Source organism: Rosa rugosa, chromosome 4 (genome assembly GCF_958449725.1).
Source record: "Rosa rugosa chromosome 4, drRosRugo1.1, whole genome shotgun sequence".
NCBI classification, from domain to species: domain Eukaryota; kingdom Viridiplantae; phylum Streptophyta; class Magnoliopsida; order Rosales; family Rosaceae; genus Rosa; species Rosa rugosa.
In genome coordinates, this window is record NC_084823.1 from 44,399,464 (window position 1) to 44,415,081 (window position 15,618).

General features: G+C 37.1%; 2 protein-coding genes across 6 annotated transcripts; both read right to left on the minus strand.

Moving 5' to 3' along the window:
• Nucleotides 1-4,155: 4,155 nt before the first annotated feature.
• Nucleotides 4,156-8,298, minus strand: LOC133742982 (tetraspanin-10). Of its 4 annotated transcripts, none has more exons than XM_062170718.1 (11): nt 7,974-8,276; nt 7,155-7,363; nt 6,988-7,042; nt 6,849-6,904; nt 6,324-6,371; nt 5,992-6,040; nt 5,808-5,891; nt 5,625-5,692; nt 4,939-5,064; nt 4,764-4,839; nt 4,156-4,490 (listed from the first exon to the last, which is right to left on the minus strand). In XM_062170718.1, exons 2-11 carry the CDS (start codon nt 7,331-7,333, stop codon nt 4,425-4,427), a joined length of 807 nt encoding a protein of 268 aa, XP_062026702.1. In that variant the 5' UTR covers nt 7,334-7,363; nt 7,974-8,276; the 3' UTR covers nt 4,156-4,424. The 4 variants fall into 4 exon arrangements, with proteins under 4 accessions (XP_062026702.1, XP_062026703.1, XP_062026704.1 ...); XM_062170719.1 differs by having other exon boundaries at nt 7,155-7,267; nt 7,974-8,266; XM_062170720.1 differs by lacking the exons at nt 6,849-6,904; nt 6,988-7,042 and having other exon boundaries at nt 7,974-8,298.
• Nucleotides 8,299-8,873: 575 nt separating this feature from the next.
• On the minus strand, nt 8,874-14,625 carry LOC133742981 (uncharacterized). Of its 2 annotated transcripts, XM_062170717.1 has the most exons (14): nt 14,253-14,624; nt 13,202-14,141; nt 12,992-13,127; nt 12,822-12,906; nt 12,642-12,740; nt 12,241-12,534; nt 12,028-12,135; nt 11,423-11,494; nt 11,047-11,133; nt 10,708-10,779; nt 10,531-10,620; nt 9,938-10,045; nt 9,585-9,653; nt 8,874-9,202 (listed from the first exon to the last, which is right to left on the minus strand). In XM_062170717.1, the coding sequence occupies exons 1-14, from the start codon at nt 14,472-14,474 to the stop codon at nt 9,128-9,130; spliced, it is 2,457 nt and encodes an 818-aa protein (XP_062026701.1). In that variant the 5' UTR covers nt 14,475-14,624; the 3' UTR covers nt 8,874-9,127. The 2 variants fall into 2 exon arrangements, 1 of the variants encoding a protein (XP_062026701.1); XR_009862849.1 differs by lacking the exons at nt 8,874-9,202; nt 9,585-9,653; nt 9,938-10,045; nt 10,531-10,620 and having other exon boundaries at nt 11,322-11,494; nt 14,253-14,625.
• Between the last annotated feature and the right edge of the window lie 993 nt (nt 14,626-15,618).

Sequence of the window (15,618 nt, forward strand, 5' to 3'; positions counted from 1 at the left end):
CGCCTCACTTACCCTTTTGCTACTATTGATGAGGTTAGCCCTAAATATAAGAGAGAAGAGAAGCTTTAAGTTTCTTGTTTCTCTGCCTAGTATCTGAATTATGGTCTTCTGCTATTTAAGTTTGTTTTCTCTAGTTGTACACCAATTGAGGTCTCTAGGCGACTAGGATTGCTGTTACAAGGATTTAGGTAGTTTGGACTTGTGTTCATATGGTTAGGCTTAATAAGTGTACATATTTTATTTAAAATGAGGGTTACTTGTCATTTTGCTTGGCGGCTTGTGCCATCTATATTTTTTGTATAAGACAGCATCTGATGTACGTACCTTCTGGCCATGGATAAGTAATGAAATTATCTATTCTTCAAAAAAGAAAAAAGAGATCATGTATGTCTAAAGCAAAGGTAAAAGCTAAACCACATACTATACCCCATATGCAGATACATAAGCAAAAATTATATTTACACGACAACAAATCTTCAATCCATTGATAAGATAGAAATGGTCCATGTAAGACAGTAAATATAAAATGAAGACAAATTAAGTCAACATACAATTTCAGTACATATATATACTTATATTATAAAATATAAAATGAAAAAGTACATGTAGCATTTATCTCTATCATTCCGAATATGGAATAATAATATTTACCTCAATGGTGGTGCTGATAAAAAGATGAGACAAGATTGATAGAAGATGAGAGAAAGAACAAGAAGAAGGAGAAGGAGAAGAAGAATGAGGCAATACGTAATAGTCAAGATCAAGAAAAATAATGTCTCTATATATATAGATTTCTTTTTTAATTATCAAGAAACTTATAAACTGTTTAAGGAAAACCAAAATTGGGAGAGAATTGAATCGTACTTTCATTGATAATAGGGGCCTCTTTATATAGAGGATTATAAGACATAGAATCAGAGTTGTATAAAGAAAGATAATCGTACAATTAATCGGATATCTATGAATATCTCTGAGAATATCTCTAATTCAAAACCCTATTACAACTAGGTCAAGTAACCTAGAGTTTGGGCCAGACACATATTCTGGATTTACTTGAACACTCCCCCTTGTGTCGCCCAAACGTGGTGCTCCTCTCGTTGCCTCATTAAAAACCTTGCCAAGTAACAAAAACCCTGTGGGACAAAAATAACCTCGGTCGAAGGGAAAAAGAGCACAACACACCCTTCACGTTTCGAGACCATACATGTAGACATCTCCCCCTGATGTCTGCATCTCCCCCTAATGACTACGGTCATGGGAGTTCTGATAACTTCCACTAACGTTGCTACCAACATGTTTCTTGAAAGTGGAATTTAGGCAATGACTTAGTGAGCAAGTCTGCCACACTGTCCTCAGATCGAACCTAGTTCACTTTGATCTTGAGGAGAGTCTGTTGTTGTTGATTATCCTTGGTGTTGTCACTTTTGATGTAGCTTTGCTTCACTTATTCAAAATAAGCAGCATTATCGATCATAAATCCTCGTAGGCTCATCTGTGGTAGACTTCAAACCACAATTGTTCGAACATGTGTAATTTTGGATCCAATCCATATACATTCACGAACCACTTCGTGAAGAGTAATAATCTCTGCATTGTCCGAAGATATAGCGACTAGGGTCTATTATGTAGACCTCTAAGATATCACGGTCTTTACCCATGGTGAACACTTAACCAGTCTGGAAATGACCTTTGTGTGGGTTAGAGAGATACCCAATATCAGCAAAACCTTTCAAAACACATGTCGTTTTGGGATGGGGATAGTGGATGCAGGCCAGTGTTGGCGGCGCTCCTGGTGTGTGATGGGTCCGAATCCATCATCTCTCTGTAGGGATAGAACAAGCCCATATTAATCGTACATCTTAAGTACCGAAAGATATCTTTTACACCAATCCAATGGCGTCACGTTGGCGCAGAGCTATACCTTAGCTAACAAGTTCACTGCAAATGAGATGTCCGGTCTTATGCATTGAGCTAAGTACAATAATGCCCCTATTGTACTTAAGTAAGGCATTTCTGCCTCTAGCACATCTTCGTCATCATCCTTTGGACGAAGATGATCATTTTCAGGATCAAGACTATGGACGATCATGGGGGTGCATGAAGGCTTGACCTTGTCAAAATGCCTAAGCATCTATCAACATGATGCTCAAGTTCCAAACCGAGATATAATCGTGTTCTCCCAAAATCTTTCATCTCAAACTCGGATTTCAAGTGTTCAGCGGTTTCCTTTAACTCCTTAAGGGCTTCCAATGAAGATCATGTCCAACATGAATCGCGATAGAATCCGAAACTTGTTATGAAAACGCGTGGGCATATCCCTTCCCAATCAAGTAGTCACTTTAGTGAGCGTTTCAACTTCATTGCAAACGCGCTCCGTGGTCTAGAGCCACTTGACTTGGGTAAATAAAGTTCACCATGAACCTTCATGTACATTCTGTATCTAGATCCCCATAAAGATACGTAGTGACCACATTTGTAAGCTGCATGTTCAGTTATTCGGAAACTACCGAACTGACAGGGTAGTGGAGTGCAATGACATCCATTACGAGAGAATATGTCTCATCGTAGTCGATTACAGGGCGTTTTATGAGAAACCTTGCGCCATAAGGCGAGATTACCATCTCTTTTTCTCAACACGCTTTTCTAACGAAGACCCATTAGTCAATAGGTTTTATGTTAGGAGGTGTTGGCATCATTGGCTCAAAAACCTTCCTCTTCGTTAGAGAATCCATCTTAACCTGGATCGCATCTTTCCATTTAGGCCAAATTTCTCTACATTGGCATTCATTCATCAACGGAGCGTGGTTCGATATCATCAGACTCAACAAACTCATGCGCAACGAAATGCACAACTACATCATCAATTATGATGAAGTTTCTATCCCACGTCTCATGTACACTAGTGTAATTTTCAAAGAGCTCTATATTCTTAGGAATAGGTTCTGACGTTGAGGCGTCCCCCAACGATAACCATAACCCGGAAGATTCTCATGAGACGGATTTTGAGTCTTGATGATCAAAGGATCGAAATGTGCCAAAGTATCCTTCGAATCCACGGGCCTCTTACGCATCCTAGCTGGGTCCATGGCTTGTAACGTCAGAGTGCCACTCTTTTTGGCGTTGGCGCCATGCCTACTTCCGTGTAGGGTGGCGCTACGTCCTCTCGTTGGGACGTCCTTCCTTGCAGGCATATTTGCAGCAGATATGTGTGATCTCGTCACTTTAACAGGGATCGAAATGAGACATAGTGGAGACAGCCCACGACAATTCCTGTCGTTCCTGCTGAACATTCATGTTCTTATCTCCCCCTAACGACGGGAAGACTGTCTCATCAAAGTGACAATCCACAAATCTAGCGGTAATGAGATCGCCTTACAAGGGTATTAAGTGGCGGACGATGGTTGGAGTCTCAAATCCAACTGAGTTGCCCATTCATCTGTAAGGACCTATCATAGTGCGCTGTGGCGGCGCAATTGGCACATAAATGGCTCACTCAAATGTGCGTAAGTACGAAATACGTGTACTCAGTCACTAGCTGTAACACAGAGATACATTGAGTGGCGGTAGGTCGTAGACCAATTAGCATAGCTGCATGCGATATTGCATCACCCCATGTGAATATAAGGAGATTGGTGCGCATTACCAATGTCCGGACTACCATCGTAGTCGTTTCCAAGACCAATTGGGTGAACCGCCTCTTCTCCGCAACTCAGGAGTCAGGAGTTATTCGCCTCTTCTCTTGATTGAATGATGAACCACCTCTTATCCGCAACTCAGGAGTTATTCGCCTCTTCTCTTAGCAACCTGCAATCTGAATCCTAGAACTTTTCGTGTTGATAACGTGTTGTAAAATGAAAGCAAAAGTGTTTCAGAAAGAGAGTTTGGACACATAGAGATGGAATGTGTATATTCATCTCACCATGAGGAGGTTTATATAGGAGTACATGGTGTATACAAAAAGGCAACGTTTAATAGCAACATCAATTACTCATATACACAATTCTATCAATCACTAATATATAGTGAAAAGCACATATCACTCTACATCTATTTACATGATTTAGCCATAACTATTTACAACACGTATTCAGTTTTGCTTATGAGTTGATACTAAGGACGTGATAGACAATAATGTTTGATCCTGAAAGCTATAGACAATAATGTTTGATCCTGAAAGCTAAAAAAATGAAGAAATTTTATAATTCGTTACAATAGAATCATAGAACATGTTTACAAGAACTTTAGGCATAGAGAACCTCTAGCCAGAAAGTCTGACCCATTGCATTACTGAACATTTCATCGTTAAATGAAAAGGGAAAAAGGAAAAATTCACTGACAGCTTGCACCAATGGATCTTCAGACTTCTGGGATACTATTTCTTCCCTAGGAGAGTAAGAGGGCTTCTGAAAGTAGCTCTCCTCTTTTTAAGTTTTAGAACGGTCTCTTGCAGCATTTCGTCTCGCACAACAGCCCACAAAGTATATCAGAGACTGGCATTGCAGAACAAAAATTAATGTCAAGACATCAAGCATTGCAGGATTTAATTGAGAATAAAATGAGGTAGAAGTTATTGAAGCGTTCTCAACAAGAAACACAGTATAATTGAAAGGATATTAATTCTCTTCAGCACATCACATCGCAAAAGTCCGCTTTTGTTAACAACTTCACAAAAGTCATTTCAGTACTTTTAAATATTTTAGCCTTTGTTACTGAGTGAAGAGAATTCAACGATTATATTGAGCAGATGAGAGAGAATGCCTTACCAAAACAACAAATAGAGCAACATTGAAAATTGCAACCACTCTCCACTCAGTTTTCATGTATTGTGCAACTCCAGCCCTTGAACATTGTCGTAAATGGCAATAAGAAATATTATACAGAGGTACACAGAGAATAACATAAGAAACAAAAAGATATGAGATAGAGACGAATTTTTACTTGCAGGAATCACAATTATAGCACTTGGTGTCCCGAGCATTTCTGTAAAGTTTGCAGTCCTTGTTTGAACTAACTGGATGAAAGCTCAAATCATAGTATGAGGCATTAACAGCAGGATAACCGCATCTAGGAGTGAAGGTGAATGGGAATAATTGGTAATATCAGTAATATGGAGTTTCAGTAGTCTTAAATAAACTGCATATAAACTAATTAAACTGCTATGAGTTACACATAAAATTACTGGTGAAAAGAATCACTCGTTAGGTTTTGGGGATTTGCTTTCTCACTCCTAACCGACAAATATATAACATCAACACAAATATGTAAACCAACAGAAAGCCAACATAACTGTATTAGAGAATTCTCTAAAAGGGTCTTCAGATAAGGAGTTGTTTCTTGTTTATTAGATCGTAAATGGACAACTGGGATGCATCTCAATACTTCAGTCGTCCATATCTAATATAATGGTCAGAATCTTTTAATTATTCAAGGCCTTATTTAAGAACCTTAATATTGGAGAATTACTCAAGGACCGTATTAGATAATAATTATGTTATCCCAACAAAAATGGGTCAATTCTAATTTGGCATGTCGTTGCAAAACAGAAAAACCTCAGGAGGATGAGGAGAAAGAAATGCATGGAAGAACAAAAGAAGCAACAGTAAAAATCCAAGTTCGGCACCTACTCAGACGGTGGCCGACAGCAACCAGCTTCAATAGGGGTCAGCTTTGCCAATTTGAATTTCTTGAGAGTCTGCATCCAACAAGTGAAACATCCAATCAAAGTCCAGAGAAAAAGGAAAAGAAGGAAAATGATATTTGATGTCATAGGAGAGAAATGAGTTATCAAAACAAGTTCAGATGTGAACCTTATACTTCTTTGATAGGTTATTGCAATCATCTGATTTCACAAGACACCCCTTTAAGTGCTTCCAGTTATGGGTATTGTTCAACTAAAACAAGATGAATAACTAATATCAACAAATGCATGACAAAGTTGACGGTGACACTCCATATCACTATTTTACACTGCTAATAGCAAAAGTAACTCACTTCTTTTAGAAACCATGAACTGTAATCCTGAAGTTGATACTCCTTGAACCTGACCAGACAAGAGTATATTAATTGCAAGCAGCATAACAATTCTAGCTCATCGCACATAAGACAACCGGAACAAGAAAAAAGGATTAAGAAATAAAATGCATTCTTCTGACAAAATGAAATTGGTCTCAGTTTTGTGCTTCTACATCAAATAAGACTGCTAAGATGCAATGTTCAGGAGTATACACTACAAATCAGCATTATGTCCAAAAAGTAGATGAAGGAGCAGAAGAATGAATGAATGAATGATGCCATGATAAAAACATGCATGCATGAAAAGTTACCTCAGGTCAGCGACGCTATGACCAGAACCATTATTTGTGACAATGAACCTACAAGTGATTACAACAAGTAAAAGTGAGTAGTCCTGCTGATATTTAAAAAGAGAGAATGATATAAGCTATTGAGGAGCAGATATTGAGTTGGTGTAAGCCAACTTGTGGAAACCAATAATGTGCTAGTTTCATTTCAAATCATGGGAGGCAAGCCTATGTGTGATGTTCTAATATTTATGACACCATTTGGTCAAAAACATCTCAAGCCATACAAGGATTGTACATGCAAGAATCTTATGCTCCTCCTCGAGGCGTACAATTTGAAAAGGAAGTTATGTAAACAACAACTGCAACTAAAATTCAGAAATTCATCATCAACATGTCAAATTGCAGCAAAGCATGACACACGTCTTATGTACATCTTTCAAAGACTTGCCCGTTCCCGTGATGCAGAAAAATCAGATAATAGAGATGCAACATGATAGTACAACTTGAGTTCCATACAACATTGAGCTTCGGCATGCTGTTACTTACGCTAATACTGTGAACACCAGGATTCCCACCAATATGAAGCACAGGAGAATCAAATACTGCACATGAAAGTGAAGGAACCAACGAGAAAGATCGAAAAAGAATCTCACAAATACATGAAACCACATTCTAGTAAGGATACAATCCATAACAGTATGGAACTTCTTTTCAGCGCGCCCAAGAACCCAATTATAGATCTAACAATCAAAGAACACAAGTGCATGTCCAGTTATTTAGATTAATACAATGTTTCAGATTGAAAATACAAGAATTCATCAAACTTCAGGTAATGGACAAAGCAAAGCTTACACTAAGAAAATGACAGCACCAATGGCTAAAACAGGGAGGGTGAGGGATTTCCGACAGCCATCATGATGAGTGCTCATCCATACTCCGAAGACTACCACAGCAATTGCTAAAAGCTGCATGGTGGATATAACAAGATAGTGTAAACACAACACCATGGCAGCACCAGAACAAAAATTCATCAAGTTTCATTCTTTGTCCATGTATAGCACCTATCAATTTGGTTTCAACTCATTACTTGGCTAACTAAGATATCAATTTAAACAGAGTTTCTACAAAAATCTGAATGCAGCAGTTAAAAACAAAGGACTAAGTAGGAAAACTTACCGATCCATGGAAAAAAATTCATGAATTGGGCAGATTTCGAAAGAGAGAAGAAATCTTTAGAATATTTCACAATCAAAATCAAGGGTAACAAAAAAAACCCAGTAGCGGACATCAACAAAGTAACTTAAGAGCCTCCAGAACAGGCATTGAGCATTACAACCCAGAGAAAAACAAGAATCCTAACCAACCCATTTAGTCATTTAGGAGATAACTGGCCTTAAACGGAGCAAATGGAGTTAACAAAAAAGCACCTATCTTTCCCCAATCTTTAGCTAAAGAACAACAGGGGGATCAAACTTAAGAGCCTCCAAAATAGGCATTGAGCATTATAGCCCAGAAAAAAACAGCAATGCTAGCTAACCAACCTACTTAATCATTTAACAGATAGCTTGCTTTAAATGAGAACATAGCCACAAACTGGAGTTAACAAAAAGAAACCATCTTTCCCCAATGACAAACAATATAAGTGGGATTAAGCAAAAGTGCAAAGCATACCATGGTGAGAAAGTTGATCCATCTGATAACAAAGGTGCTTGTTCCCATACCCATTTCTACTTCTCTTTATATAAGCCACACAAGAAGAAGAAGCAGTTAAGAAATATCAGAGTTTCAGGGGTTAAAGGACTCTCATTCATTCATCATTCATTTGCGTTAAAGAAAGAGGAGGCTGAGTTGCTTCTGAGCTGGAGTATGTGACACTTTCACTTCAAGTTTTGGAAGCAATTAAGAGAGAAGAGAAGGAAGGGGCCAAAGGGTATTTTGGTCAGTAGAAAACCGCAAGGCACGTGGTTCATGACCCATGGATTGAAGCAGCAGACACGACACGATAACCACTTAACGGTAAGGAGGCATTGATTCTGGGTCAAAGTTGAGAAAGTACGACGTTGAAGTTTGTCAAGGTAACAAGTTCTACTTCTACCACAGGCGTCAGTAAGAAATGGGACATAACATTTGCGTATGCGAATCTATGTCAAGAGTTAGCTGAGCTCTTCAGAGATTAGATTGTTCTGTCTTTGGCTCTATACTTTTGCCTTTTGGGTGTCATCTTTTAAGACAGGGAATTGTTGCGTATAGAATAATTTCCCTTAATTTAAATATTTTGCACTTTATGTCCCGACAATAACGGTTAAAGATCTGACTTTTACCATTTCCTTTTATACAAACTGAGCTTGATTTGCGGAAAGGAATACGATGGTTGCTAAATATGAGAAGTTATTAACTCCATAACTACTGAAAGAAACTGTTTAGCGGTGTTAACGTTAATACTATACTAATTTACCTAACAGGGTTAGCATCTCAGATATTTGCAGGTTGCAGCAACTGGGTAGCATATAGGGCCTAAGCAAGTGAAATGATGTTTCAGGTTAATAATTGTTGTTGCATAACATTATGATCTAATGACAAAAATTGAACAGATTAACAACATTAACTTCAGTGATACGTATAGTGTTATGATCTACCTGTATGGTTGTGATTTTTCATACAGCTTGGAGGATTTACAGAGCCTTGTCTATACAAACCAAAGGATATAACAATTCTGATCCTCACCATCTAGAAAGATTTTCTTTTCCTACATTTACAAAAACTTCTCGCGATTCTTGTCAAGAACATGCATTCTTCAAGTTTACGAGCTAGAAAAGAAGAAAGGACTAGCCTACCCTGCTGGTACATCTTAGAATCACAGATTTCATCTCTTCTTTGTCCAGTGATGTTTGAACTATTACCTGCCAGAAGTGATGTAATCAATAATTGATTCTTTACTATAGTACAGTGCTGAGAAGTGCTTTAAATATCTTCAAAACGAGATGATTGGTTATGGTTTTAAAGGAAAACGAATTGTAGAAGGTAAAACATAATGTGTTAGAACAACAATAATGCATGACATTCTAGTGCACGAGTTCTCTATTCAAGTCCTCAATATGCTGTTCCAAATAAATTTGAGCTTGATGAGTAGGAAGGCAGGAATCATGTGGTTAAGACTTCAAAGATATACCTTTATTAGATTAAATTCAGATCTTTTGTTGATTAAGCTATGAATTTATTAAAAGTCTGAGATCTATTACTGTTGGATTTAGTCACTGAAATTAGTAAAGCCTACTAACTTACCTCCTGAACTTTATTTTCAGACCGAGCAAGTAACTTGTACTGATTCTCAAACATGGATGCCATATAAACCTGCATTGAAAAAAGTGATTAGAAGCAGATACTTGAGTTTGACAAAAGATTTTATCTATATTGAAGAATCAGTGGACAAAAACCTAGGCTAATATAAGCTAAACCAGTTTTTCTTATAAGCAGGTTGAGGCCAAAGACAAGCATTTTGTTTGTCTAGTAAGTAAGGTCTAGGTTAGTATTGGAAATATGGTAAAAACGGGTGTTATAGAGAGAAACAAAAAACAACACCTAGACCATGTAGATAAATATCAATATGTGCTATCTATTAAACAAACTCCTCATACCTGAAATGTTGGAGCTAATCCTGGGCTCAAGAAAAAACGACCTTTTGATACAGACTGGATTCCTTCAGTCTGTTCCAGCTCTTTAATAAGAGATTCTACATCATCCCACTGTCAAGATTTTGGAATCAGATAATGTGGATAAATGGCAAACTCATGTATACACTAGTTAGTTACCAGATAGTTTCCATATGGATGATACAGGTTTCCTCTGTATAGTTTACATATGATGAGTGAAATTACAAAGTAGAAATGCAAAGGCAACAGTCAATAGTACTCTGTACTAAATCATGTCGCCACTAAACTACTGCAGGTAAGAGAAATGGAATATATAAACATTTTATGGGATGTTACGTCCAAATAAATTTTCTTTTGCCAATAATGGTTTTGAAACCCTTTCAGCTGCAAAACCCCAAAACCACCCAATTTATCAGCATTAATGCTTCTTTGTTCTCTGATTTAATTTGCTAAGCAACTTTTCTATTGTTCATAAGTAAGGATGATGCTATATGTGTCACAAGTATGTTCTGTGCAGTACAGAACCATGATCATTTAACCAGACTAGTAGTTCCCAAAAAACATGTAAAAGCAATAACCTCAGTATCTGCTTGTGCTGCTTTTAATCTCCCGTCCAGGGTCTTATTATCACCAACCACCGACTCCAAGGTCTCCATCAACGGATCTGGCTGCCAAAAATACAACAGACTTTCTTTGTAAATGCACATCTCCTTGATCCAAATAAATCCGAGTAACTAAAGGTAGATATACATTACCATAATCTCCTTCAATGACAAGAAGATGCGTTCAAGTGCAAAATCCAGTTGGTAAACTTTTGCCTCAACAATCTGAGATTAGAAAGAGTTTCTTTATCACTTTATGTGTAAATCCAGATTCAGAGAAAAAAGTAACCCAGAAAAATTGGATAGAACCTAAAGCAAAGACCAAGTTCAACCAAGAGAAGGCACAGAAGAATTGAAGAAATAAGACAGCTTTTATCCAACCAAGATTTATGTTATTCATGCCTTAATTACCGGACTAGTCTCAAATTTGAGCAACATAGACCTGAATAAACAAAAGTACATTTGCTACAGTTTGACCATTGAGCAAATTACCTGACCAACTTTAAAGTAAGAAGAAGGATCCACAGTGGCATCCCAAGATATTTCTGTCTGATGGATTAGTGCAGGCACTCCTTCGACCTAAATCAGTTTCACAAGATGTTAGGCTCAATTTGATTGGTAAAGGTTCTTGAAAATTAGGTCCCCCAGTCTTGGCTCCATGTTGAGGGCATCTACGCTAATGAAATCATCCAAAAAGCATGGAGCCCAAAAGACATGATACCAAAAATGTCAATTTATCAACAACTTCTTTTGAACAAGTTTATTACCCATGCAGAACCCTCATCGCGGAACCAAACTGCGATATCGAAACACTTGAGTACAGTTTGTTTCCACTTCCAACAAAGTGAGTGGAAAATCTTTTAGTTACCTCAACAAAAACACCAAAATAAGTAATTTTCTTGATGCAGCATTTCACGACATCGCCGACTTGAAGTTTTGCCTGCCAGAAAAATGGGCGTAAGAGATTGAAGACTGCATACTCTTTTAGTACACAAATAAGCTGAGAAAGAACATGACATTCATAAACTTAATATTGCAAAGGATAAGATCGCCTTTTGGTTATTTGAGAACCACCTACATAAAATATACTTTTTTACACCAACTTATAAATATATTTGATAAAATAACAACTCCAAATTTAGGATAATGGCTTTTGTTTCCCATTAAAAAATAATCTATGATATATATAAACATGTATATATACTCAACAAAACATTTTAATTGAATACTAAATACCAATCTCATTTCCAAGTTCCAACTAGGAAAGTAAAACTTATCGTTGCATATTCGAATAGACACTATCAAAAGGTCCCATCTTTTTCCACTCATGTATATATTAAACATAAAGAAAACTCTTAATTTAGAAACAGAAATAGTTGTCAACAAAATGTAGTAATATAAAGAATATAGTTGAAATGCTGAAAAGGACAAAGAACAACAAAGAAACATCACAAATTGGATGTAGCTTCTCACCATGAGACTTCTTTTTCTCTCAACTGACTCTTCCTTCTCTTTTGGCCTCACTGAAAATACAAGTTTCCCAGATTTTTTGTTGGCCAATACCACATTTACTTTGACTTTCTGCAAAGTTAAGTTTCTCAAAATCATTAAAAAGCACAAAATATAATGATGTTCAAGTCTCTAGTTAAAACAATCAATTATATAGCTTCCATCACTTCTCCAAACCTGGCCAACAAATGATGACAAGAATTTGATTTTTTCTTGGTCATATATCCCAAGAAGTTCTTCCAGTTTCATATCCGGTGTAACTTCTCCCTCATTTTTAATAACTATATCATCATTTTCTAGGCTTGGATTAATCTTGTTTGTGACATCATAGCTTCCAATAATTCCAAGATTTCGCCTGTACAAGGATGGATCTAAACCCTTTCGTCTTAACCATGACTCAAAAGCTAAGAATTTCCACTTGAAAGCCAGATTACGGTATGGCAGAAATCCTACTAATGAGCGAAAAGATACCTGAAATAAGGGTCAAATCAAATTTCAGAGAAGGAAAATGGAACGATCTTAAAAACTAATAAAGGAAAAAATCACATAAAAAATCACTATATCTAAAGTTTACTTACAACAAAACCTCTGGTGCTAGCACTTATAAGTTCTACATCTCCCCTATCTCCGGTCTTAACCAATTCTTCAGCTGCAATCCAATCGGCATCTTCATGTCCCTACAATTTTGTAGAGTATAAAGCTTCGTACCAGCAAAGGATTCAAATGCAGAAATAACTAGTTTAAATGTGAGTTAGTACACTGGCAGATGTAGAAATGGGATTCTCAAGCTCAAAAGCAATGGTTTCTGCATTCACAGACGCTTCTTTCACAGGCTTGTCCAACCTATAAGAAAATAACCAGTTAATCAAACCAAAGCAACAACTTAACTGTGGGGGGAGAAACAAATTTCAAGACTGACTCTGCGTACCGTTTTGGTTTTCCTTGTAGAGCAGCATCTACAGAAAATTCAACATTAGAAACAGGTGAACTTCTACTAGACATTTCATCCTCAGCAATAACCTCCTTACTGGACCCCATAGTGCTCTGCTTATGTGGCTGTAATCCTTAAAATTCCAAGCACAGTATCAATTTGAAAGTTCTAGCTGAATGAATTCGACAATGTAACATAGAGTGGTACCTATAGGGTAATCATCTGTTTGACAGGGAATCTTTGTATGTAAACCATCCCTGGATTCTTCGAGACTGGGTCGTCTTGGATTGCTCGTTGCAGCAACTTCAGACAAATCCTTGCAGCCATTATTTTCAGTATCATCAATAACACTAGATTCTTCTTGCTCAGATTCCTCATTATCCCTTTCAATCTTTTTTTTGATACTCAATGCTTTGGGCTTTTCCAATAGAGTGAAACCACTACCTTTATTATTGACTTCTTCACTCCACATCTCCATTTCTGCGTCACCAATAACACTCCTATCTACACTGCTAGATTGCTCTAGTTTATTTTCACTACTTCCATTAACACTCTCTGCCTCGGGTTTTCTCAACAATGTCATATCACCAATGGCCTTTCTATCTACATTACTAGGTGACTGCTCTTGTTCCTTTTCTCTACTTTCATCAACACTCACCGGCTCGGGCTTTCTCAACAATGTCATATCACTAAACTGCTCCTTGGGTTGCTCAATCCTCATCTTCAACGACAAATTCGGTTTAATCCTCAGCCTCGGCCGCGTATCTTCAACATCATCCTCACTAAACAAACTCGGCTTTCTCAAAATAACATTAGGAACACTACCTTTACTACCCTCCCCAGCCTTGGGTGCAACAGGACTACTCAATTTCTTAACCTCAGACCTTGTTGGCTTATCATCAACTTCAAACTTAACTCCTTTTTTCGGCACTGGCCTAACCAAGTTCAAACCATCCAAGGGAGATGACTGAACTTTCTTTGGCACAGGTCTAACCATATCCACACCCTCCAAGGATTTAGATGCCTGAGCATTCTTGGGCACACCAAAAGGCACCTCCTTTATCTCAACTATCTTACCCTTGTTCTTGTAAAAGCTTTTCTCAATTTCCATATAACTAGCTTCTGGGTTTGCTTTCCTACCCAATATCTACAATCCAAATTAACAAAATTCTCAGCAACAAAAATTACATACAAATAAGACTAAGCAAATTCAAGCATACATATATACAGAGAAAAAAAAAAAAGAGAAAAATGGGACCTTGGCAAGTGTAAGTTTTGGGTCTTCACCGATCATGCGACCGAACTTGAGCTCCATTTGGTCCAAAGGGTCGAGCTTGGGCTCATCTTTGGAGCTGCAAGCAATGAACTTGGTATTTTTTGGAGGGAAAACTGGGTTTGATATTCTTGAAAGTGAAGGAAAACGAGTCCGGGTAGTAAGGAAAGGGGTGTTGGTGGTAAGGGTGAGAGAGAAACCGTCCATCTGTTGAGAGATAAAGGAAGAGGTAGGCTCATCAGAATGTAGAACTCAGGGAGCGTTAATGGAGTGGTGGGGTGTGAAAGGGTTTTGAGCTCTGTGAAAGATAGAGTGAGAGCTCCAGAAGTTTTATCCGCCGGAGAGCGACGTGGCATTTCTGTGAGAACGAAGATGAACCACACTTGTGGAACTTGTATTTACCATTTACTAATGAGTAAAACCAACCACTAGGGTCAAAACTTTTCTCCACCGGACAAAATGATACTAAACTTTTAAAAGTGATCAAAATGATACCTAAATTTTTAAAAGTGATCAAAATGATACCTAAATTTTTAAAAACAAATCAACTTGATACCCAACTTTCAAAAGTGATCAAAATGATACCTAAAGTTTTAAAAACAAATCAATTTGATATCTCAGTTTATTTTTTTTAGGGCTAAATACTGGTTACTACTCTGTGGTTTTACCTATTCAGTCTCTGGACTTCTAATTTCATCAAAAACACCCCTGTACTTTCAATTTTGATCTAATAGGTCCAATTCATTAATATTTTGTTAGTGGTTCAAGTTGTAGTTGGATTATTTGTCGGAAGACTAACAAATTGGACCTATTAGATCAAAATTGAAAGTGCAGGGGTGTTCTTGATGAAATTAGAAGTTTAGGGACTGAATTGATTTTGGACCCAAACTACGTAGTAATTAGTATTTAGTCCTTTTTTTTTAATTTCTTTGTTAAATCAAATGCAAAATCAAGCACAAAAATTGAAGTGATTTGTGATCAGAGGGCCATCAATCATCTATAACCCAATCTTCTTCTTGTATAGAATTAAAAAAAAAAAATCCTCCATTCAATTTCAATTCTACCATCGATCGTAGAAACAAATAAAGTTCGGATGTTTCCCAACTTCTAAAGAAACAAAGAAAAATGGGAAGAGAGAGAGAGGCAGAGATAGAAGAAGAAGAAGAAGAGAATTAACAGAGTAAAATAAAAAATAATTGAAAAATAGTTTTTTGTGTAAAATATTATTATAACCCCATAAAATACTACACCACACGTGATCAATTTTAACAAAAAGTTACAAAAAATTAAACCGAGGTATCAAATTGATTTGTTTTTAAAACTTTAGATATCATTTTGATCACTTTTGAAA